The sequence below is a fragment of the Meles meles genome, chromosome 21, assembly GCF_922984935.1.
Source record: "Meles meles chromosome 21, mMelMel3.1 paternal haplotype, whole genome shotgun sequence".
Classification (NCBI taxonomy): Eukaryota; Metazoa; Chordata; class Mammalia; order Carnivora; family Mustelidae; genus Meles; species Meles meles.
Genome location: NC_060086.1, coordinates 24,838,451 through 24,864,411, shown reverse-complemented (window position 1 = coordinate 24,864,411; position 25,961 = coordinate 24,838,451). Strand labels below are relative to the sequence as shown.

General features: G+C 41.5%; 2 protein-coding genes across 5 annotated transcripts in view; one reads left to right on the top strand and one right to left on the bottom strand.

The window, feature by feature from the left end:
- METTL9 (methyltransferase like 9) overlaps window positions 1-25,961 on the bottom strand; it is a 48,652-nt gene that overhangs the window by 711 nt on the left and 21,980 nt on the right. For all 3 annotated transcript variants that reach the window (XM_045994103.1, XM_045994102.1, XM_045994101.1), the window contains exon 4: window positions 22,007-22,191. In XM_045994103.1, the coding sequence (XP_045850059.1) occupies window positions 22,007-22,191 (185 nt within the window). The remainder of the gene's footprint in view (window positions 1-22,006; window positions 22,192-25,961) is intronic.
- IGSF6 (immunoglobulin superfamily member 6) lies at window positions 17-13,596 on the top strand. 2 transcript variants are annotated; one of them, XM_045994104.1, is made up of 6 exons: window positions 17-2,121; window positions 6,567-6,926; window positions 9,345-9,448; window positions 10,317-10,364; window positions 10,941-11,021; window positions 12,581-13,596. In XM_045994104.1, exons 1-6 carry the CDS (start codon window positions 2,016-2,018, stop codon window positions 12,635-12,637), a joined length of 756 nt encoding a protein of 251 aa, XP_045850060.1. In that variant the 5' UTR covers window positions 17-2,015; the 3' UTR covers window positions 12,638-13,596. The 2 variants fall into 2 exon arrangements, with proteins under 2 accessions (XP_045850060.1, XP_045850061.1); XM_045994105.1 differs by lacking the exon at window positions 10,317-10,364.

Genomic DNA, 25,961 nt, shown 5'->3' with positions numbered 1-25,961 from the left:
AAAACAAATAGAAACATTAAGTTAAATTCTTGAACAAGTTAAGTTATTCAAAGAGAGAAGGGAGGAAGAATAGTATTTGCCAGCGACTTGGTATGTGCCAAGCACAGGGTGCTTCGATGACTCATCCCCTGACACCTCCTGAGGAGGAGGGCAGAGACAAAGTATGGACCCCGAGGGCTGAGGAACTCGCCCAAGCTTGCAAGGTTAGTGAGGGTAAGAGCAGAAATGTAACCCCGGGTTTATGTGGATCCAAAGCCCACACTTTTACCTTCTCTGACAGTTTTAGATATTACCCTCCAGGAGACCAACAGGGTTGTAAGTGTTTATGATTCTGGAGAACTCCACATTAAACACACAAATACGGAAGCAGAGTTACCCACAAAATGTGAAAGAAGGTTTAGGGATAAATGCAAGAAACATACCCGTAATGTAGTAAATGTATTAACGAGAAAGGTTTATCAGGCTGAAAACGGACTCATAAGGTTTTCTTTATAAAGACAGATCATCAGTGTATTTTTCAAGGGAAGGTGATGGGATCTACTTCTTAACTTTTCATAACAATTTTATATAAGTTAAGCTCTAAAACCAGGGAGAGGTAGAGCGCGAGAACGACTGGGTCAGCCTAGCATTTCTTGGACTAGTGGATGAAGTCTGTATGTCATTTCCAAGCCCATGAGTGTCAGATGCCTGTGGAGCAGGGGTAGGGGTGCCTGGATAAGGTCTCCAGGTCTTCAAGTTCACACTAAGCATTGGCTACACACGTGGCCAACGCTGTGTAGCTACACACATTGGCTATACACGTGGACACAAAGATAATGGTATATGTCAATTCTGGGGTGCCTTTAGGTCCTATGATGTTAAAAAAAAATGCACACATATTAAAAGTATTACTAACTTCATACAGAGAGTAGCTTTCTGTGAGAAAATACATGATCAGTAGGTTCCAAGAGTACATTCACTACAACGGAAAGACTTTTCTCTTCTTGGTGGCCCCGCACCTGAACCGTCTTCCTGGAGTCTTGTGGGAGACAAAGCCCGGGGAAATAGCTTCCTGCAGCGAAGGCAGGCACCAGCGCATGACCCAAGCTCAGACACACTCTCCTGAGACATGGAATGAAGAGCAAGTGACCCAGAGAAGTGGGACAGAGGCTCCTTCCTCGGGGGGCAGAGCAGTGTCCATGAGACTGCAGCTGGGGCGGCATCAGGTGGTGTGAACAACTGAGTGTGGCCTGTGCCACGGTCCCTAGTGCTGGGCAGCAGCAGTACACCCTTCAGATCAGTTTCACAGCACGAACTGAGGCGTCTGTCTTTGCTGTAGACCCCACAGGATTCTCCAATCCTCCCATGACTGTGTGAGCTACCCCTGAATCCTTTCATCACCTCCCTCTCACTGAAGTCAGCCTGAGTCCATTTTTGCTGCTTCCAGGGAAAAACCCAACTGATGAGGCCTCTGTGGGGCAGGAGAAGAGGTTAGGAAGGAATCTCGACAGAGGGTCCACACTTGGTTTCAACAACACATTAACAAGGGGTTACACAAAGCTGAGGTACAACTAGTTAGTATCACCAACATGTTTCTTCACCGTACCACAGGGTACTGTTCACTAATTTTTCTCTTCTCGCTATACAAAGACACTTCCTTCTACTTCTTCCAACTTTCCAGTGTTGCTGGTCCAGCACTGAGCACATAGTAGGTCCCCAGGATCATCAACCAAACTACCCTGGAAATTTAAAGTACCAATTACCTGTCAAACAATACTCTTTCCTGGGAATACACACCACATGGAAGTGAAAATCTCCCTCAAAACATCTAAAAGTCCAAGAAAAAATTTACCATATGAACATTCAGAAATGTGCTCTAGGCTAAAATCTCAACTCTTAAGTGGTGAAACTGAGTTACAAACAATCTTTTACACAATTTCGAAAAGTTTCAGGTTATGGTTCCTTAATAAGAGTTCCTCTATTCAGTTCTTCTTTTCTAAAGACGCAGGAAAAAAAAAAGAGCCAACTCCCTTCAAATGCACAGTCTCCCCCATCACATGCACACACCCCAAGAGATGGAGACTGTGACGGGAGGCAGGATCATTCTCGGCCTGGAAATCAGCCTGATTCTCTCTTATGTCGGTAAGTTTCTTTCTCTCCTCCTCCATTTTATCTAACCAATAACTATTCCTCACCTAATGCATTTCTATTTAAAGCCCCTGCAGATTAATTTTTAAATGTCTAATGCTATGGAAATGGTCTTTTACAACAAGATAAATAGGTAGTAACAGGACAGCTGAGAAGTCTCAGAGTAACCTTGACAATTCCCCTTGCTGATTCAGAGAAGAGCACCTCACCAAACAAAGGGGTGAAAAAGTTCTTAAAATTGCATGTGCTTACATCAACAATGTCGTGTCCGCACAGGCAAACATGCACTGCACATGACAGGCATACACAATAACTGCTGAACATTTTCAAAGAATAAGGTGTCTTGGGGTGCCTGGGTGGCTCAGTGGGTTAAAGCCTCTGCCTTCGGCTCAGGTCATGATCCCAGCACCCTGGGATCAAACCCCGCATCAGGCTCTCTGCTCAACAGGGAGTCTGCTTCCTCCTCTCTCTGCCTGCCTCTCTGCCTACTTGTGATCTCCGTGTGTCAAATAAATAAATAAAATCTTAAAAAAAAAAAAAAAGAATAAGGTGTCTGAAAAGCCAGATTTCCGAAATTAAAAAGTACCTGTCATTTAAAAAAAAAAAGCTGCTATGACTCCTTCCATAGAGCATAACCATCCCATACTAGATATATATATATATTTTTTGAAGATTTTATTTATTTATTTGAGAGAGATAAAGAGAGAATGAGAGAGAGAGAGAGAGAATGAGAGGGGAGAGGTCAGAGGGAGAAGCAGACTCCCTGCCGAGAAGGGAGCCTGATATGGGACTCGATCCCGGGACTCCAGGATCATGACTTGGCACCCCTAGATATAGTTTTAAAATTCTGCCTCTATTGACTTTTTCCTCTATTAAGGAGAAAGTGGTTTTAATAATCCATCTCATCGGGTGCCTGGGTGGCTCAGTGGGTTAAGCCTCTGCCTTCAGCTCAAGTCATGATCTCAGGATTGAGTCCCGCATCAGGCTCTAAGCTAGGCAGGGAGTCTGCTTCCTCCTCTCTCTCTGCCTGCCTCTCTGCCTACTTCCGATCTGTCAAATAAATTTAAAAAAAATTTTTTTTAAATAATAATCCATCTCAGCACAGTTGTAATAAAGCTAATAATCTCAGGGGGCACCTGGGTGGCTCAGTGGATTAAGCCACTGCCTTCGGCTCGGGTCATGATCTCAGGGTCCTGGGATCGAGCCCCGCATTGGGCTCTCTGCTCAGCAGGGAGCCTGCTTCCTCCTCTCTCTCTGCCTGCCTCTCTGCCTACTTGTGATCTCTCTCTCTGTCAAATAAATAAATAAAAATCTTAAAAAAAAAAAAAAAAAGCTAATAATCTCAGAGTTGCTCACAAAGTCTGCACCACAGAACAGGAAAGGTAGCAAATGCTCTTAAAATTACTTTTTTCTCAGGGTACCTGGGTGGCTCAGTGGGTTAATGTGCCTTCAGTTCAGGTCATGATCCCAGGGTCCTGGGATCGAGCCCCACATCAGGCTCTCTGCTCAGTAGGGAGCCTGCTTCCCCCTCTCTCTCTGCCTGCTGCTCTTACATGTGTTCTCTCTCTCTCTCTGTCAAATAAATAAAAAATCTTTAAAAAATTTTTTTTTCCTCATCTGTAAAGAAGTATATAAAAAATGTTAACAACTGTTATTTTGGGCACAAGGACTACGGGTCATTTCAGTAATACTCTGATTTTTTTTTTTTCCTAATCCATATAAATGCTTTTCATAAACTATTTTCATTAGTATTATTTTAAAGAAGAATCCTTATCTTTTAAAGATATGTTCTGACAGATGTGAAGAGAGAATATCTGAGACTCACCCTAAAAATCATGTGGGAGTGAAGGAGCAGGTGGGGGGGGGGGGGAGTGAAGGAGCAGGTGGGAGGAGTGGAGGAGCAGGTGGGGGGAGTGACGGAGCAGGTTGAGGGGAGTGAAGGAGCAGGTGGGGGGGAGTGAAGGAGCAGGTGGGAGGAGTGAAGGAGCAGGTGGGGGGGAGTAAAGGAGCAGGTTGAGGGGAGTGAAGGAGCAGGTGGGGGGAGTGAAGGAGCAGGTGTGGGGGAGTGAAGGAGTGGTGAGGTCGGGGAAGAAGAAAGACAAGACTGGGACGAGCAGGAGAGAGTTCACTGTGCTAGCCTGCTGCTTCTGTGCATGCTTGAAATTCTCCATGTGAAGTGTCAAAAATCAGTTTTCTACTTATTTTCCAGCTTGGATCACAGTAAAGTGATTTTTTTGAGGGGGGCAGGAGAGAGACTGAGGGGAGGGGAGAGAGAATCAAGAGTCAGACAGTTAACCAACTGAGCCACCCGGGGGGGGGGGGCCCAAAGCGATCTTTTTTATTCCCAAGAAGATAAACTTTCAAACTTTTCAGAGGGTCCTGCATCGGGGGAAAAAAATAATAAAAAGAATCCTCTAGGATAAGAGAATCCTTAAACAGAAATTCTTGCAGGACTAGGCTTGGTGTGACCCATTATCCAAACTTCTCTCTTTGGCCAAGACGCTGTGTCACTGGTGTGGGGGAGGGGCAGCCATTTCCTCACAGGTCAGAGCTCTCAAAGGAAACTGTTGCCGGCTCTTCTCCCACAGTCAATGCGAACAGCGCAGAAGTCGGAAATGACTGGAGACATGAAACTCCAAAGTTGCAAATATTTCTTCTTCCCTGGGACATTAGTTCTCCAAAATGTCTTAAAAGTCAACTTCCCTTTAAGACTCTATCTGAAAGAGGACTCCGACTGAGATGCTGCTGGCTAACTGTTGGATCTTGGCAGGACCACCTCCATTTGAAACCCCCGATATATACAGATCATTATAATGTGCAAAGTGTTCATCGTGCTGCTAAGGGGGCGGCCTCTGAGTAGGAGACGTAAGGCTGTAATTACCGGACTTAGGAGTGAGTCCAATCCCTCAGCAGCAGGCGAGTAAGGAGCCTGCTAGTCCTTCTCCAGGTGACCTTACCCTCTCCTCTGGTCTATATTTATCAGGTCACTAAAACACTTCCAGCTCATCTCAGATTGTACATATACTAAAATTAAAACGTGGCAAGAATATATTTGCATCACAAATGCCATCATTCTATTTTTAATTTCTCTTCTGTTCTGAATGAAGACTAAAAAAAACCGTTAAGTCAAAAAACAAAACAAAACAAAAATCCTTTCTCAAATTCAAGCATCAGACCACTTGGATTACTTTTCAATTTTATTTACAGTAGCAAAGGCCAAACTCAGACAATAAGACCATTTGGAACACATAACCAGGCAGAAGTCAAACTAAAAACTTGCATAAATTCCAATTTGTCTCAACCAATATGATTTTGCGTAAACCCTCCCTTACCCCAAAGAGGGTTCAGGGCAGAGTTTCCCATTCGGAAACACTACAGTGCTTTCCACTTCAGGGGCCTGAGGTTAGAAGGCCAAAGTGGGGACCCAGCCAGCATAACTTGAATAAAGCACGCAACAGAGGAAGCACCGGATGGGGTGTCTAGTCCCGGGCCCGCTAACACCCACTGAGATGCCCACAATTATCCCTAAAACGGGCACGTGACACCATGGGGCAGGAGAAGTGGAGGCAGGCGCAGCAGCAGAGTTACCTTTTATTAAATTCTTACTAAGGTTTAGCTGAGTAAGTATTCCTCATGCATCAGCGGCCTCACTTAAACCTTCTGCCAACTCCATGCTGCATATACGATCCCCACTTCGCTACCGACCACAGGGCTGGGACCCGAACTCGAGTCTGTGCTCTTTATCACAACACTGTTCATCAAACAAGACAGAAGCTACAAGGGACTACAAAGCAGGATGCTGGTGCCGGGAAGAAATCAGATCTGCTTACGGGGGCACAGCTAACTCATTAGGCCTCTGCTTGGTAACCAAATATGCTGGAGGCTAAGCCAGGGCTCTATTTCCCCAGGTGTGGACCTAGTCTTTTATGTCTCCCCGTAGGGACAAACAGGCTTACAAAGGGATAATTGTGGCCTGCCATGAATTCCTAGCAATCCCAACCCCCCACAAGGCCAAAAAAGAAAAAACAAGTCCCTCAGTTCATGAGCTCAGTCAACAGGGACACTTGCATGAGGTGCTTCGATACCCATTACCACACTGACCACAGTGCCCCTGCGAGGCCAGGGGTATAGATCAAAGGAAAGCTTGTAAGGACACCAAGAGCAAACTTGGGGACCCCAAATTCCTGACTCCAGATCTGCTGCCACCTCAAGTACTCAGACAGCACAGCCAACAGCAGGGTAAGCTCAGCGAGTGTGGAGACTCAGGAAAGGTGAGGGGCACTGCGGTCTTACTATTGTAGTCTTGTTTGTGCTAAGGACGGTGTAAGAAAAAGAAAGGAATCTGGAATTCCCTAGCCCCAAAATGTCCTCAGAATAGAAGCACAGGCAAAGGGAAGCGAGAGGCCCACTAAACGTGGCTCATGTGCTTCCTCCCACAGGTGCCGCGCAAGACTGTATGGTCCTTGTCCATCAACCGCCTTACCTCGAAGTGGCCCACACTCAAGGGGCCGTGACCATTCAGTGTTCCTTCTCCTACAACGGGTGCACTTCAGGGCAGCCAAAAAGCCTGTGGTTTCGCTATGGTGCGGACCAGCCTGAGAACCTCTGCTCGGATGGATGCACCGGCGATGCAGGCAAATTCACCGTGAAGGAAGCCCTGACCGAGGGAGAAGTCTCCCTCACTATAAACAGGGTGAGTCCGAATGACAGCGCCATCTACATCTGTGGAATCGCCTTTCCCAGATCAAAGCAACCAGGAGCTAAGCGGACTGGAGAAGGGACCACACTGGTGGTAAGAGGTCAGTCAGCTGAGGCTTTGCCCAGCCCTTTCAATGATTACATCACTTATATGCAGGGATGAAGAAACAGATGTACTAACTCAATACCCTAGCCAGGGAAGGGCGTGGTCTGACACAAGCGGACAGGACGTCGGCATTGGAGCACTATTCCAATCCCATCTCCCAGCCTCCACAGACACAAAGTCAGGGCTCTCTCTCACTCTGCGTCCAGACTCTCCTAGTGCAGGCTGGCCAACAGGTCCTCCTTTTGTGAATGACAGTGACTGGTAATGTGTCAAGTCCAAAGGGAAACTTGGGATGATTAGTGAGCAGCTGGTTCAGGAACTGGGCTGGCACTGCACCATCTAGAATAAAGCCTAAGTGACCAATAAATTGGACCCAGGAAGAAAAAAAAGGCAGTATGGAGAATAAATATAAATTTGAGAAGCCACCGCGGGACCTCTGACTCCACTCGGTCTGCGTGGCCAGAAGAACAGAAAGGGATCAGTGTGACACCGGCTTCTTGAGATTTGCTAAAACCTATGACAACGTCCTCATTCAAGTGAGGGTACTGAACCCAGCTACATCCAACAAATCAAGAAATTAAGGAATTTCGGGGGGGGGGGGCGCCTGGGTGGCTCAGTGGGTTAAGCCTCTGCCTTCGGCTCAGGTCATGATCTCGAGGTCCTGGGATCGAGCCCCTCCATCGGGCTCTCTGCTCGGCCTGCCTCTCTGCCTACTTGTGATCTCTGTCTGTCAAATAAATAAATAAAATCTTAAAAAAAAAAAAAAGAATAGAAAAGAAAGAAATTTCAGGAAAAAAGCTTCACACGATTCTGGGGAAAAGAAGAGAAAGGAAATAGTCCTTGACTTTTTTGGCTCTCTTCCGTTAAAAAGGACTCTGGTACGATGAACACTGAAATCATTAAAACAATAACTCAAAATCAACCAGCCCTACCATTTTAAAATAGGACTTTAGAGACCCGAGATCATCCTGTATTATAATTTCTGCTTGGGTTTTTGGTACCCCTTAGTTATTTAGCCTTAGTTTACGCTCACCTGTAAGATAAATTATAAGTGAGTTAACACACATAAAACACTTTTGATGATGCCTGGCTTATAGCAAGTATGCTTAAATAAATGCCAGCTACAGATATTAGAACAAATATACAACTTTGGAGACTTGTATTAGTCTACAAAAAATGTCAGCCAAAACTAAAAATATTCTGTAAAGAGATGAAATTTCTCAAAACTTTAAGTTCATGTGAAGACAGATTCTTCTCTAAGAACAGAAATGGAAGTATAACTAAGACAGAGCGATTTCCTGCCTCTTTGACAGGGCTCCAAATTTAGCACTTGAAACTTTTTTTTTAAGATTTGATTTATTTATTTGACAGACAGAGACCACAAGTATGCAGAGAGGCAGGCAGACAGAGAGGGAAGCAGGCTCCCCCCTAAGCAGAGAGCCAGATGAGGGGCTTGATCCCAGGAGCCTGAGATCATGACCTGAGCAGAAGGCAGAGGCTTAACTCACTGAGCCACCCAGGCGCCCCTAGCACTTGAAACTTTTTAAAAAATTTTACAGAGGTGGTTAATCTGTTACAAAAATGTATGCTGTACAAACTGAGTTCACAGGATGAGCATCTATGGGCTATTTCGCTGGAAAGTACAGATTGTTCAGATAATAATTACATTTCTAATTGTATTTTGTGCTTCAAATAATCAGGTAATTGAAGACAACACATGTTGCTCTATCCCCACCCAGAGCACCGGACACTTGCTGCAAGGAGGGAGAAATTCAGAATGTGAATATAGATTCAATAATTCTACCTCCAAAACTTTATTAGAAAAGAAGGCGCATGCTTAACAGTGCCTGTCGTTTATGGGTGTAGTAGGCCCTGAGATTCTCAACATATGGGCTTCTCAGATCCTTGTACGGAATGCACTATTCAGCTGTGTATACGAAACAGTTCAAGGTTATAAATGCCAGCATTCACAAACACATAGCAAAAATATCCTAACTCCATGAACAGACTGTTGGTGATCCTTGTACACCATTTCTACCAAAAGAAATTTTAAATGCCCTTGCACAAACTGTCCCAAAATGTTTATCTAACTTCAAATAATGTTTTATAAAAAAATGATTCTTAGTATTATGGCAAGTAATTAATTGAATTTAATTTTTTTTTAGTTTTCAAAAGTAACAATTTTAGTATATTTAGTATTTTTAGAGAAATGATGAACTGGTTTCAGTTCTATCACATCCTTGAGGGTCTTCTGAATCAGGAGACCCTGAATAAATTTTTAAACGACTAGCTAAGCGGAGCAGCTCACGTCTCACCTCTAACACTTGGAGCTCCAGTTGCACTTCATGCATGTACTTGCAATAATATGTTTCAATAATGACTGTGGCTCTTTCTGTTTTTGTAATTAACAAAGAAATGAAGGAACTGCACAGACTACACAGCCTCCTGATAGCCATTCTATCACTGCTCTCTATCTACATCACTGGTGCACTCGTGATCTTCGTAATCCTCTCCAAAGTAAGTCCAATTTCTTTGCACTAGATGTCCCTATAGCCTGGAATATTATCCTAAGGAAATAACTTCCATCTCTCCACATGTGAGCCTCAGAAAGAGCTCACCTAATTAACAATCTTCTGTACATCTGCAGGAAACACCACCTGCAGGAACGGTCTATGGAAGTGTAAACTCTCATCACTGAAATTATTACTAACCAGAGTACAAAACTTGCAATGTTTTCTCTTTAAAACCAGTCATATGAGAATAAGAAATCCTTCTCTATAACTATCTTATATGCGATCTTTCCAATGGGAAGCATTACTGTTATCTATAAAAGGCCTATGAACAGCCTTTAAGAGCAAAAAGGGGTTAACAAAGAGATGAGAAGCTGCCTTAAAATATTTGTAAAAGGGGGGCGCCTGGGTGGCTCAGTGGTTTAAGCTGCTGCCTTCGGCTCAGGTCATGATCTCAGGGTCCTGAGATCGAGTCCCGCATCGGGCTCTCTGCTCGGCAAGGAGCCTGCTTCCCTCTCACTCTCTCTGCCTACTTGTGATCTCTCTCTGTCAAATAAATAAATAAAATCTTTAAAAAAAAAAATTTGTAAAAGGCCTAAAGTTTTTGGGAAGGAATATCTTCTGGCTGTTCATAGGCTATAAGAGGGGGTACATATATGCTATATTAGGATCATGACACAGCCTAGAATCAACATCAATATGAACTGTTATTTTATTAATATAATAAAAGCATCTCGGAAATTACATAGACATTAACTCTTACTGTATATCACTTAAATGTTGAATTAGTTTAATCTTAATATGGTAGAAGATATCTGCCACAACGGTTTTGGGTACATAAAATGTCTTATAAGACTTTCCTTTTTTCTTGACAGTCAAAATCTAACTCTTTAAGAAACAAAGAAACAGAAGATTCACAAAAGGTACAGCCCAACGCTTATATCCTTTTTTTTTTTTAAAGAATTTTATTTATTTGACAGACAGAGATCACAAGTAGGCGGAGAGGCAGACAGAGAGAGAGGAGGAAGCAGGCTCTCCGCTGAGCAGAGAGCCTGATGCGGGGCTCGATCCCAGGACCCTGAGATCATGACCAGAGCCGAAGTCAGAGGCTTTAACCCACTGAGCCACCCAGGTGCCCCCAACGCTTATATCTTTTAAACAGTGGCTAGTTGTAATGATTTCAAACCTGAAATAATGAAAAAATTACAGAGAACATCATGGTAACTTTCAACCATAGATACCATTTCTTATTACTGAGAAACTCAAGGATAATCTCAAGTGGTAAACTATGATTTAAATATGATCATTCTCAACCACTAACCCTACCAAACACACTCGGACTACAAGAGTTAATGGTGAGTGTAGATGTGCTGGGGGGTGGGGGCAGGCCATCACTCTGACTGGTGGCAGTAAAGAAAGACAAAGCTCAGATGTGTATGCAATAATCACTCTTCTAGTCCTAAGAGAGACAGGCATTTTGTTCTCATTTCTGTTTATAGAAGAAGAGCGCCCGGCGTATTTTTCAGGAAATTGCTCAAGAACTGTATAGTAAGAGACACGTGGAAACAAGACAGCAACCTGTAAGTGTAAAATATCAAGGAGATGTAATGCAGACACAAAGCATGTTGACTGGAAAAGCTAAGCCGCCAGCGAGCCATCAATCATCATGTTTTCCTCTAGAGGAGTCTGAAAGAGACTTTCACACAGAATGCATTTTTATACAGAACCTGTTTCAATACATAACAAAGGACATCTGAAACAATATTAAATAGAGACCAAGCTGGCATCTTAGCGACACGGAATCTTTCAGAAACACACTGGATGCTTTTGTGGATTAAAAGATCCTTGCACAGTACCTTGCATGCAGTAGTGGGCAGTAAGGAAATGCTGCAAACAACTGCAGGTCACATTATACAGAACACATCACTTATTGCTAATAAGGCAGAAATAAATTCACAGTAGAAAAGAGTAACTAATTAAAATAAAAATCAAGTCTTTCTCAGTCTTTGGGGTTAGAGTGGCAGGAAGAATGCATTCATATTATTCGTGATATACCTGACAGCGTCTCTTTAAAGTCCTATACAACAGGTTTTCCCAACAAGACGCTGTTTTAGTGCTAGTGGAACAGATAATGAAGTTCCCGTCACGCACAATCAGGCTGCTCAGATTTAAATTACAATGTATACAATATAATGAACTTATACACAACTAAGGATTTTTCTTAAAAGCTGCCAAGAGGGCAAATGTAACAAGTGTCTGATATGAGGTGTTTTCTTTTTTAATCCAACTTTTATTTATTTTTTTTTAAAGATTTTATTTATTTATTTGACAGAGAGAGATCACAAGCAGATAGAGAGGCAGGCAGAGAGAGAGAGAGAGGGAAGCAGGCTCCCTGCGGAGCAGAGAGCCCGATGCGGGACTCGATCCCAGGACCCCGAGATCATGACCCGAGCCGAAGGCAGCGGCTTAACCCACTGAGCCACCCAGACGCCCTTAATCCAACTTTTAAAAAGGATTTTCATCCAGGAAAGAGTGTGGTTTAAGTAGTCATTTCATAGTTCAGTGTGTATATACATACATAAAGAAAAGGTCTAATCACCTAAGATACCACTCTGCATAATTATAAATGCCTGTTCACTCTTTCCTTACTGAGGCTAGAGCATCTTTTTCTGCAAACATACAAAATAAGTGTCTTGAAGACAAGTCTAAAAGTAAGTACTATTATGTAACCCAGGACTCCCCCAACAGCATCTCAACAAGAAAACTAATTTCAACAGAGCACAGAGGCACATGTTATTGCACACTGTGAGGACAGAGACAGCAAATTCCAGACTGAAAATACTGCAGGCCAAATAATCCTTTGTTTCAACAACAATATGGACAACAAAAATGCAATGAACAGAATCTTAACATACTTATTAAGATATAATAATAGAAAAATGCTCTAAGAAAAGAGAAAAGTAATTTGCAGTTCCCACATCTTACTCTAAATGCAGAAAGAACAGTAACTGCACCACTAAGATTACTGGAGGCTACTTAGGACACAGAATGCAAGAGGGCATGTTAATTAATATGTTGCTTGCCATGGGGCATCATTGCTTATATGACCTTAAATATGGCTTGTCATTTACTATTGCAGGAGAAAGGCAACACTTACGAAAACAGAAGAGCACTTTCCAACTATGAAAGACCATAGAAATGTTTTAATTTTCAAGTAAGTCACTGAAAATCCAAATCCAGAAGTTATGGCAGTTTTAATGGACATACGCCCATCGGGCTTTAAAAAAACAATCAAAGGTAAATGGAAATGACAATTCTCTACAAGGAAGGATATACAAGGAAACTATCACTAACAGTAATTGCCAAGATACTAAAACCCTACAAAATACAACTGAAAAATACTTTCCTAACTTGCCAGAATTCTGAGTAGTCTAACATTTTAAAAATTGCCATTTTCCTAACATATTCCTATATATGTGTCATTTGACACATGAGGTACATGAGGACTGCTACCCTGAAAATTAGAAGTCACATTCCGCACTTGTTGGGTGGATGAATTGTCTTTATGGCTGAGGAAGGGATGGGCCAACAAGTCTAAGATGGGAGGCAGGGAAGAAGAAAGGGAAGTGCCAAAATTTGAGTTAAAAAAAAAAAAAAGGGAAGACGAAAAACCATCTTGCAAAGTACCTTGGAGCGAATACTATTCTTCTGGTATTGCCACTGGGCAACAGTAGAGTACACATTTTCCTGCCTGCGTATGCAAAATGACTTACATCATGCTACCAACAAAAAGTGAAAAAAGAGAGTAAGAATATGATAGCTAAAATATAGAGGATCTGACACAGGAGGTTAAACAGAAAACCTCAGAACCTCAGAACACAGAAGCCCCAGCCAACTCTAGATGTCAGTGTTGTGCCAAACAGCAGCACCAGGGAAGCAGTGGGCAAGGCTTGCCTGTGCCTTTACAATATTGATTTTTAACTGATTTAGGAGGGGATTAGCAGGTAAGGGGTGGGGCCAGCAAGGATGTTTACGGAATCATTACCATCTCACCGAGAAAACATACTATGGATTGTTCTTTGAAAGCTACCTCATTGTAAAAATGTAAAAGTATCCACAAGTGTGCATTCATTATTAAAAATGAACTACAACCTATTTTTATTTCATTAAAATGTTTTTTTAAGACATGAAATTAAGGGGCGCCTGGGTGGCTCAGTGGATTGAGCCGCTGCCTTCGGCTCAGGTCATGATCTCAGGGTCCTGGGATCGAGCCCCGCATCGGGTTCTCTGCTCCGCAGCAAGCCTGTTTCCTCCTCTCTCTCTGCCTGCCTCTTTGCCTACTTGTGATCTCTGTCTGTCAAATAAATAAATAAAATCTTTAAAAAAAAAAAAAAGACATGAAATTAAGACACCTCCTATTAAATGAGGTGAATTCGGGGAGGGGGGTGCGCCTGGGTGGCTCTGTCATTAACCTTCTGCCTTTAGCACAGGGTCATGATCCCAGGGTCCTGGGATGGAGCCCCATATCGGGCTCCCTGCTTGGCGGGGAAGCCTGCTTCTGTTGCCTTTCTCATTGTGTCTCTCTCTGTCAAGTAAGTAAATAAAATCAAATAAAATAAATGAGGTAAATTCTATCATTAAAACCCAAGCAGGATTTTAAAATATTTTAAGATCCCTGTGAAAATGTCTGGCAGTGATGGCAGTAATAACATGTGTTATTACATGTGCCCCGAAAAAATGGGAAGAGGAGAGAGAGGAGGGAGCAAGTCAACTCCTTTTATATGTGTGCTTGTATATATTTGTGTGAGTGCCTATGTTGTGCATTCGTATGTGCTGGGTGTAGTGTGTGTGTATATATGTATGTGTGTACATGTGCATATATGTGTAACTGACACACAAAAGTAGAAATTAAACAACTGGCTTAAAAAGTCATAGAAAGAGAAATGTTAATGTTTTCTTCCTGTAACCCAAAATAAATGGTCTTGTGTTCTCCTGGGTATATAGCTCTATTCTGAGACTGTTGGCGTGGATGAAATAAGTGAATTTCTAAGCTAGATGGCAAAAAAAAAAAAAAAAAAAACCAAAAACGTAAGCACTAATTACCCAGGTGAATGGAAAGTGTTAGATTAGATCATTTACTTTTCATTTCTGGGAGTCATTACCCTTTGGTACTCCCAGGGCTGAAAATACACTGTTCTTTCTGTAACTTAACTAGCCGATAAAATCCCTGATAAATTAGTATTTGATTTAGAATAAGCCTTACCCAACGCAACATGGACTGTGTTTCCAAGATTACTGATTAAACTGAAAATGGGATATACTTTCCTTTGGAAAAGTAGTGACATTCCCTGAGATCATATAGATCAGTTACTGATGTATATATTAATATTTCTTCTTTTATTTATCCATCTAGCAAACAACATCTATTGGGTGCTAGACTACTACCCAGTCAAAGGCCTTTCTTTCATGCCATTCTTGGGTTACAATGACCTTGTCCTTCCCTAATCCCATCTTGTTCACACTCTCATGCTTTTGCATATGCTGTGCCCTCTGCCTGGTAAAACCCTTCTCAGATACAAACACAGCTCAAATGCCACCTCTTAATGAAACCTTCTATGACCTCCCCTAGAAGTTAATGGGTCTTCCCTTCTCTATACCCATAGTACTTGTCATATTTCTTATCAGACTATCCTGCCATTGTCTGCTTCCATCTGTCTTCTATATGATTCTGCAAGTATCTTAAGACTAGAAGCAAGTTATTCATTATCCTTGTATCCCACACCTAGCACTGCCCAGTAAAAACTAGGCTCTCCAATACCTTTATATGAACATACATGAACACTGTTTCTATAGAAAAATATTTTTTTAGTATGTCAACTGAGATATGAAGCACACTCCACTCCCTAGCCATCAACCCTCGCCCCTCACTGTAAGCAATGTTGGTTGAATCCCTGGCAGTAACTGTCCTACTAGCTGAGCATCTAGAATTTTCATTGGAAAAAATTAAACTACAGCTTTCTGTTTAGATTTGAGTTTCCCATGACAATGAGAAGAGAATAATACTGAAACAATTCCCAACAGGAGGGAAACCAGAAAGATGTGGTTCTGGTGTCTACTACACACCCCACCCTCTAGAAAAGGGCACTTAAACCACATACTGAGAGGTTAGCAGGATTTTTTTTAAAGATTTTATTTATTTATTTGGCAGACAGAGATCACAAGTAGGCAGAGAGGCAGACAGAGAGAGAAGGGGAAGCGGACTCCCTGCCGAGCAGAGAGCCCAATGCAGGGCTCGATCCCAGGACCCTGGGATCGTGACCTAAGCCGAAGGCAGAGGCTTTAACCCACTGAGCCACCCAGGCGCCCCGAGGTTAGCAGGATTTCCAGAGTAGTAATTTCTTTTTGTCTGCTACATCAGACCTGAGTGAATCAGGGACCCCTAGATCACTGGCAAAGAGTGAAGATTCTGTGGGATCAAGTCACACTAACCAATGGGCAGTGCACACTTTGAGACAAAGTTGCAATGCCTACTGGAAGTCATCAAATTATGATAGTTACTGTGAGAAGAGTGAGGTCTCAGACCTGAAGGACACATATTTCAAATATTTCAATACTGAAGGACTGTGAACATAGAATTAATAAAGCCACAAACAAAATCAAAGTAACAGGACAGAATGGGATGACCTAAATCTAACATGTATTAAATTATCAACACTGACACAGACATGGTAGGGCACTCTCCTATACATTAGACTCATACTCAGGCTGAACCTTGAAGTAAGGATTAGACCCACTCTTAGAGATGAAACACAAACCTTAACAAGAGGCCCATGTTTCAAACAGGGCCTCAGAGCCCAAGCTCTTTCCATGCAACAGTCTTACCAGTCTTGCTTTTTTCTCTTTAGACTTATAATGGGAGTTTTAAGACTAAATATGCCTAATTTAACCAGAACAATGGCCCTAGAAGAAAGTAAGAAAGTTACCAAAGGCTACTTCTCAACAGGCACTAGTCTCGCTGGTTTCACAGGAGAATTCTACCAAACTTTCCAACAACAGAGAACACATGCAATTTAAAGTGTTCCAGAGCATGGAGGAAAAACTTCCAAATTATTTTTTTACAAAGCCAGCAAAATACTGATACCAAAACATGACAAAGGTAACACCCTCCAAAAATAAAAGATGAGATATAAATCAATCATTAAAATACAATCTGGCAATGCATTACAAGAAGACTATCCCATCTAAGCCCAGAAATGCAAGGGTGGATACACAGTATACACATACTAATAATTTAACAAGTCAAAGGAGAAAAAAACAGAATGACTATCTCCATTGATGTTGAAGATACAGGTAACAAAATTCAACAGCGATTCCTGACTTTTTAAGCTCTTAATGAAACAAGATTTAGAAGATGATTTCAAGCCAAACAACAGCAATCTCAAGCCAAAAGACAGCATCATATAATAAAGTAGAAATATTCTCATTAAAGTAAAAAATAAGATAAAAATCCCTACCATCTTAAAAAACATTTTCTGGAATTAATTACCATTTCACTTGGACAAAAAAGTCTAAACATGGAAAGTAAGTAGCAAAACCATTTGTAGATGTATCAAGGAACAACAAGAGAATCAATACAGAAACTACTGGAGACACTAAAATAATTGAAAAATGTAAAAGATTACAAAATTAGTACAGACACAAAAAAATCAATTGCTTGGGTATGTACACCTACCATTCATTCTAAACTACGATGAAAGAGCCATTTGCTACAACATGGACGAAACTGGAGGACATTATGGTAAGTGAAACAAGCCAGACACAGAAAGATAAATACTGCTGATCCCACTTACATGTGGAATCTAAACAAGTCAAACTCGTAGAACCAGACAGTAGAACAGTGATTGCCTGGGGCTGGAGCGTGGGGAAAATAGGGAGACACTGGTCAAAGGGCACAAACTTCCAGTGACAGTAAGTTCTAGGGATCTAACGTACAGCATGAAGACTACAGTAAGTAACCCTATACTGCACATCTGAAGTTTGCTAAAAAAAAAAAAAAAAAAAGAGGGGAACCTGGGTGGCTCAGTGGGTTAAAGCCTCTGCCTTCGGCTCAGGTCATGATCCCAGGGTCCTGGGATCGAGCCCCACATCGGGCTCTCTGCCCAGCAGAGAGCCTGCTTCCTTTCCTCTCTCTCTGTCTGCCTCTCTGCCTACTTGTGATCTCTCTGTCAAATAAATAAATAAAATCTTTAAAAAAAAAAAAAAAAGATCTTAAGTGTTATCACACACAAAAAGGGGTAACTATGCGAGGTGATGAATGCATTAGACTGTAGCAATAATTCACAACATGTATGCATATTAATCATCATGCTGCATACCTTAAATACATATAATTTTTATGTGTCAATTTCCCAAAAGCTGGGGAAAAAATTTAAAAGTTAAAAACCAGGGGGTGCCTGGGTGGCTCTGCCTGTGGCTCACTCAGGTCATGATCCCAGCGTCCTGGGATTGAGCCCCACATTGTCAGGCTCCCTGCTCAGTGGGTAGTTTGGGTCTCACTCTCTCTCTACCCCTCCCCCCAGCTTGTGTTCTCTCACTCGCTCTGTCTCAAAGAAACAAAATCTTTTAAAAATAAATAAATAATAAAAATAAAATTAAAGCACCCAAACCCATCCCCAATTCCAGATGTCCCTTTCTTGCTTTTACAGTTTATTTCTCTGTAACATTTATCACCAACAGCATGCCATTTGTTTCCTTTCTTCCTCACTAGAACTAAGCTCCATGAGGGCAAGGGTATCTGTGTGTTTTCCACTTGCTGTATCTCCAGCATCTAGGCACTCAGTAAATACTTTTAAATGAATGAAGATATTCTGTGGCATAAGAGTACCAATTCCCTTCCACCTTCATTGTAAGCTCGGTCCAACCGTCTAAATATGCTCAGGGCAGAGGACTCTCTCCCAGACCCAGAAAGTGTGTCATGACTGTCCTATACCCCTCACCAGTTGCTGCTGGGCAGGAACATATGCCCCTACCCTTTACAATGGGCCCTAAAGTGATGGGGAGATTTCTGAGGAAGGTTTCCCTCACTTATTTAAAAAAAAAAAAATATATATATATATATATACATATATATATGTATGTATAGGGGAGAATGGTCCTCTCTTTTCAAGATTTTTTTTCTTGGGGGGGGGGCAATGGGGAAGGACAGAGGGAGAATCTTAAGAAGGCTCCACACGTAGTGTAGAGCCTGACGTGGGGCTCCAACCTTGAGATCATGACCTGAGTGGAAATCAAGAGTCAGGAGGTTAATTGCCTAAGTCACTCAGGTGCCCCTCTCTCTTCAAGATTTTGTAATGCCTACACATGACATTTGGCACTACATTAGCCATTTTGTAATTCTAAAAGGAATGCCAATACACTGAATATGAAGAAAGGAAAGCAGGTTTTGAACTTCAACAGAAGAGCTGTATAACAGAATTAATCCAACCATAGAATCGCTTTCCTAAAATAAACTCTTCATTTTTAAAGAGAGAGAGACAGAGCGAAGAGGGTTGGGAGGGGGGCAAAGAGAGAAGGAGAGTCTTAAGAGATTCTATGCTGGGCGTGGAGCCCAACACGGGGCTTAATATCAAGACTCTGAGAACAGGACCTGAGCCGAAACCAAGTACTGGCTGACCACCCAGGCACCCTGCTCCTTCTGTTCCTTAAAGCAGAAAGCAACCTGATCCATACTTACACATGTACAAAGACCTGCTAAGAGTGTGTTCATTCCACTATTATTTATAGAGCAAACTGCTGGTACCTAAAAGTACATAAACAGGGGCTTCCTCAAGTAAAGTTATATATCCAGTGGTGTGCTGGTAAATGTTTACCAACCACCCTGGAGAGGAGAAAGGCTATTGTGTTTGCCAATTTTCAATATTTAAGTGCTCCCACCATTGACCATACAATGGTCAGTTTCAATAACAGCCCTGTTCAATGACTATTTCACTAACTTCACAACAATACAATAATCAGCTCTCAAGAGCCAGTAAAACCAGCTCCAGCATACACTGCTTATATCCAGATGACGATGTAGGTACATATGTGCTGGTAAGGAGTAATTTTCTAGATACACTAAAGTGGAAAAAGGCAACCAAAGGATTTACAAGGGGATTTAATTAGATAATCAATTTTTTCACGTACACACAGAGTTATATTTGCAGAGACTATCTTAAGAATATTCAAGAGAGGGGCGCCTGGGTGGCTCAGTGGGTTAAGCCGCTGCCTTCGGCTCGGGTCATGATCTCAGGGTCCTGGGATCGAGTCCTGCATCAGGCTCTCTGCTCAGCAGGGAGCCTGCTTCTCTCTCTCTCTCTGCCTGCCTCTCTGCCTACTTGTGATCTCTCTCTGTCAAATAAATAAATAAAATCTTTAAAAAAAAAAAAAAAAGAATATTCAAGAGACCCGAATAAGACTATGGAACTGGCATGAATGAGAACATCTTCATGCATACCCTCTTGCTAACTGCTTGAACTCTTTTAACCATGAATTGCATTTTTTTATAAAAATTACAGTTTAAAAAAATTAAACATTTAATAACCCCTAACCAAAACTGGGCCAGTAAACCAAATAAACTGAAACTGGAATTAGAAAGGCACATTTTACATTTCTTTTCCAAATTAACCTAAGTAACAAAATTGCTGTGGTTTGACTTAAAGACAAGTCAAAAAAATCACAAAAAATCATTGCATCTACAATTGGGTTTTTGTTAAAAAAATAGATTGAGCCAAGTATGCCAAGCACACTGTGATATTCTTAAAACAGCCCAGTATTCATGAACTCACACGGCAAGGTCACTCTGCAGTTCATAGTCCTCACACCGTGTCACATGGAAATCATCAGGATCTAATTAGTGACTTAGAAAAAGGAAGCAATAATAGAGTGCTGTAGAGCAATCTGCAAAATTTATAGGTCACTAAAGGTCACCCACAGCAACAAAGCTTCTTGTCTCAGGTTCGCTATGTGTCACATGTCAGACTCCTTGGACTCAACAGGCAACTCTGTGCTATGTGCCCACAATCAAGGAGCTTGTTTTCAGGCCTTGTCCAGTTGGATTTCCTCTCCATTTTTAGTGTGAGCAACACAAGGAAATAAAATTCATGGTTAGATTGATGTTTCTTCCCCTGCTCTTCCACCTCCTGCTATGCCAGGAAATAGCACTCAAATTCTATCACGTGGTTGCCCAACAGGACACAGGAAACTGGGACCTTAGAACCTGATGACTAGTGATTGCAATGCAGAGATGGAGTGGAGACTTAATTACACAAGGAACAGCACTGAAAAAAGGTCAGGTTGCTGAATTATCAAGGACATTTACTAGGGTTTTCACTGTAATACACACACACACACACACACAACTTAAAGCAATGTCTTCTTTATCATGACAAGTGATTCTACACCAGGAATGTAAAAATGAAGAAGTTAGATGGGGGAGGGACTATTAGGTCTACCTGAGCTCTTTCCCACCCGCTTATGTCTAAAGAATTTTCCATTTCCCCCATCATCAACATAAATCTAAAATCATTTGGTAAATGTTAAAGCAAGCATTTAATCTGAAGGGACTATGACCTGAGGGGGAAAAAATAAGGACAAAAAGATATGAAGGAGCAAGTGAGTGGCAATGATTTACATTTGATTTCCATGGTGATAAGCAAACATGAGCATTATTCCCTAAGACAGATTTTCACACATATTTGTTAACTACAACGCTTGCAAAATAGTAATGGGTTCCTTAAAAATGTCTGCAAGCTCTTGGAGTTTTTGAATGTAAGGCTGAACTAGACAGTAAAATGGGAAAACTAAAGATTTTTAAATATTAACATGTATTACTTACATAATAAATAATTTTTTATGTGCACATTAACTTGTGAAAATGCAAAGGAGAGGCTTAAATCGTAACTTTCAACATGACCTGAAATGCAAACCTTGCTAGCTAAAACCACGAGTTAATGTGACTACAACCAGGTCACTGTAAACATGAAGTTCTATGAAATCAAAGCATTTCTTTTAATATATTCTTCATTCGGTATTGTTGAAGAGCAAGACTACGCAATCAACAAACCAAATGTCACACAAAGAAATGATACATGCTGGAACACAAATGGTCTTTAGAAGGGTAAAAAGATAACAGCATTTATCACTTTGAGAATCTGGAGTAAGAGATGTAAAGTACAAATCAACTAGGACACTCTGCAATATACACAGGTAAACTGAAAGGCATCATTTATTTCTTGACTAGGCTTATAAGCTAATAAACAAATGGTTTAGGCTCCATTTAGGAGCAGAAAATATTGACACATTTCAGGTTTTCAATTTCAAGAAGGCAGACCCAGCTGAGTATTCACTATTACCACTGCAAACGGAGTACCAGGGTTCTGTAAAATCTGCATTAAGATGAGCATTAGCCAAGGTGATATTTTACATGAGTTAACCATAGTCCTTTAAATTCCAGGCTATTCTAAGAAAACAGAATCACAAACACCAATAAACATCAATGCTGGGTAAGAGGCGACCTGACCACACTTACCGTTTTCCACATAGGGATGAAAGGGTAAAACCAGGGCGAGGATGACCCTGCCTCTAGTTGGCTCCAAGACACTTCTGATATCTTTTAATAAAGTCAAGGGCTGATCACAGCGGTCCAGCAAATTCAAGCAGCTGATGACATCATACTGGAACCCTGTATTCTGCCATTCGTTTATACCAAGCACTCTGAAAACATCAGAAAGAACTTGATTGATATAAACCCCCTGAAAGACATCTTTAAGAATAACTGAAATGCCAGTACACGCTCTAACATTATCTTCTAAATCAAAGTAAATGCAAGATCTTTCATTTATAATTTATACTTGCAGTAATAAAATGGCCAGGCAAAGAAAAACAGCAACCATATTTCTTTAAATTTAGCATTTCACCTATTTCCAAATCTAAAAACGTATACTTCCTTTGTAAGAACTAATCATGTTTAATATGTATGAAGATATAAAGTGATAAAAATGGTTATAACTAGGCCATCAAATTCTTTTTTAACTTAAAAACATTTTATTCATTTAAAATTACCTCTTCTGAATATTATTTTTTTAAAGTTTTATTTATTTATTTGACAAAGAGACAGAGAGAACACAAGCAGGCAGAGGGAGAGGGAGAAACAGCTCCCCACTGAGCAGGGAGCCTGACTCGGGGGCTCTATCCCAGCCTAGGATCATGACCTGAGCCGAAGGCAGCTGCTTAACTGACTGGGTGTCAAAAAGAGGCGCCCCTCTTTTGAACTTTAAGCAAAATACAGGAAGTCACCTTTTCTTTTAGTAGCTCAACTAGTTGCTGAGATCCAGGAAACTGTGAGTTAGTAATTCTAAGCTTAGGAATCAAGGTTAGTAGGGTGCCTGGGTGGCTCAGTCAGTTGAGCTTCAAACTCTTGGTTTTGGCTCAGGTCATGAACTCTTTTTTTTTTTTTTTTAAAGATTTTATTTATTTGCCAGAGAGAGAGAGTACACACAAGCAGGCAGAGAGGCAGGCAGAGAGAGGAGGAAGCAGGCTCCCCGCCGAGCAAGGAGCCCGACGCAGGACTTGATCCCAGGACCCCAGGATCATGACCTGAGCCGAAGGCAGCGGCTTAAGCAACTGAGCCACCCAGGCGTCCCCAGGTCATGATCTCTTGAGTCATGATCACATGAGTTATGATCTCATGGGTCATAGGCTCGAGCCCCACATCAGGCTCTGTGCTCAGCGACAGGGTAGGGGGATCAGCTTGAAGGATTCTCTCCCTCTGCCTCTTTCTAAAATGGATAAATAAATCTTTCGAGATAGGCCATTAAATTCTTGAACATCAAATGAAAAAAAATCCTACTTTCTACATCCACTGGAATTTAATAATAAAATACAACCTATATTTATGTTTTCTATTCCTGGGGTCCCTCCTATTTTTAAGAATGGCTGGTGATATAAGATAAATTCCATTTACAACCTATGGCCTTTGAACACATCTCTGTTCCCAGGAGACAGATGCCATTTCGTACCCTAGATTCTTCATATCTGAATAACTATATAGAAAACGACAAAGCACAGGACATCCTATTAAAACTGCAAGGGAAGAGCGTAGTTAACATACCACTCTCAGCCCTCAGTCTCTCACTCTCTCCCTCTCTCTCCCTCGCTCTCCCTCGCTCTCAGAACATTTCTAAGTCCTTTACAATGTTTCATCCACTGAGAGAAGGAATTCTCTTATCAAGAGTCTTTGTTAACCACTCCATTAAGGCAATTCTGTAAATTACTGCTGCTCGGTTACAACAATCAGAATGTGGCAGGCATGTTATGGCAGAGGCAGGGGAAAAAAAGGAAACAGGAGAAAGGATCTTTGGTAAACAAGTCTCTGATAATGCTGAGTAGGTACAGTAGAGTTATCTTAGAAAATTCTAAAAGTATAATGAGGGCTGTTTTAGGAAACTCATTAAAATAGCGATATTTGAGAGCATTTTCAAATAGTAGAATAAAAGAAGCACAAACCACCCAGCTGCATCTTCTTTTCAGTTTAGGTTTGTTTTTTTTATTTTTTTTAAACAACTAAAGCCGCCTCCAAAACAACACTCTAACCAACTTCAAGGGACTAGTCAGACTCCTTTGTTGCTTGAATTAAGCAGTGCATTAGGGTTCCAAACTCATGCTGTTGTACTGAACTTGTAACTGCAATGATGATTTTATTTTTTTTTAAAGATTTTATTTATTTATTTGACAGATCACAAGTAGGCAGAGGCAGGCAGAGAGAGAGTGGGAAGCAGGCTCCCCGCTGAGCAGAGAGCCCTATGCGGGGCTCGATCCCAGGATCCTGGGATCATGACCTGAGCTGAAGGCAGAGGCTTTAACCCACCGGGCCACCCAGATGCCCCTGCAATGATGATTTTAGAAACTAGATTTAGTTCATTCAAACTATAAAGATCCTACTTTTGAGATACAAATATTAATCAATTCCCATTTTAAAAATCAAGATAAACCATTAAAAAGGACTATTTGTATATTAATACCTTAGTCAAATAGTCTGTTTCAATTCATAAATCGCCAAAACAAATAAATCATATACTTGATTTAAAACAAAACAGAACAAAAAAATCTTAAGCCCAGCTACAAGGAAGCAGAAGCCGAGCATTATTATCATGTTTTAATCTAGGATAATCCCACTAAATCCATCTCTGAATTACCTGCAGATTTTTTTGTGTTTTTTTTTAATTTTTTAAAAAAAATTTATTTGACAGAATGACACAGCAAAAGAGGGAACACAAGCAGGGGGAGTGGGAGAGGGAGAAGCAGGCTTCCTGCTGATCAGGGAGCCCCATATGCAGGGCTCAATCTCAGGACCCTGAGATCATGACCTGAGCCGAAGGCAGACGCTCAATGACTGAGCCACCCAGGTGTCATTTACCTGCAGACTTTGAAAAAAAAGACAAGCTCCTAACAGAAAATTATGGCTTTAACACAGGGACAGTTATGGCTACACATTTAGAAGCCCAACTTCTTTACTTCTGTTTGGTGATTTTTCATCTATAAACTCAGTTCCACCAATGAAGACAAATGTATTAGCTCTGCTCAAACTGCACGTTAGCCCAGCAATGAGACACGTGGTTAAGATTTCCTTATGAGAGCAGGGGAAGAAGTGACTTGTCCCAATCATACTGCAAGTCCCTGGCAGAGTAAAAATGGCACCTTGGAGGGGCACCTGGGTGGCTCAGTGGGTTGAGCCGCTGCCTTCGGCTCAGGTCATGATCTCGGGGTCCTGGGATCGAGTCCCACATCGGGCTCTCTGCTCAGCAGGGAGCCTGCTTCCCTCTCTCTCTCTCTCTGCCTGCCTCTCTATCTACTTGTGATCTCTGTCAAATAAATAAAATCTTTAAAAAAAAAAAATGGCACCTTGGAAACTCTCCTAATGCGCTATTCAGGTCAGTGAACCCGCTCTCCCCAGCTAAGGAAGACAGAGCCTGACATTCCGTCTGTGAATGAATGCTGCCAGGGTGGTAGGCTGACAGTGAAGGGTAGTCTGCACTACAGTCTCCAACATCTCTTCATTAAAAAGAGAAAATAAAGAGGATGTTAACATGAGAAATAGAATTCTTTTTTTTTTTTAAGATTTTATTTATTTGACAGAGAGCAAATGAGAGAGAGAATATAAGCAGGGGGAGGGGCAGAGGGAGAGGGAGAAGCAGGCTCCCCACTGAGCAGAGAGCCTGATGAGGGGCTTGATCCTGGGACCCTGGGATCACGACCTGAGCTGAAGGCAGTCGCCAACCAACTGAGCCACCCAGGTGCCCAAGAAATAGAATTCTTAACTACAATATTTTCTTTGCAAGAAAGATCCCAAACCTCCAGATAATGAATTAAAGTCGGGCATCTTTCAAATTTACATTAAAGATCTGTTCTCTGGTATTAAAAATGTACAGACAATTCCTTTTTGATTACCCATGTTTGAAGAGTCTATGTGAATTTAACCCTAAACC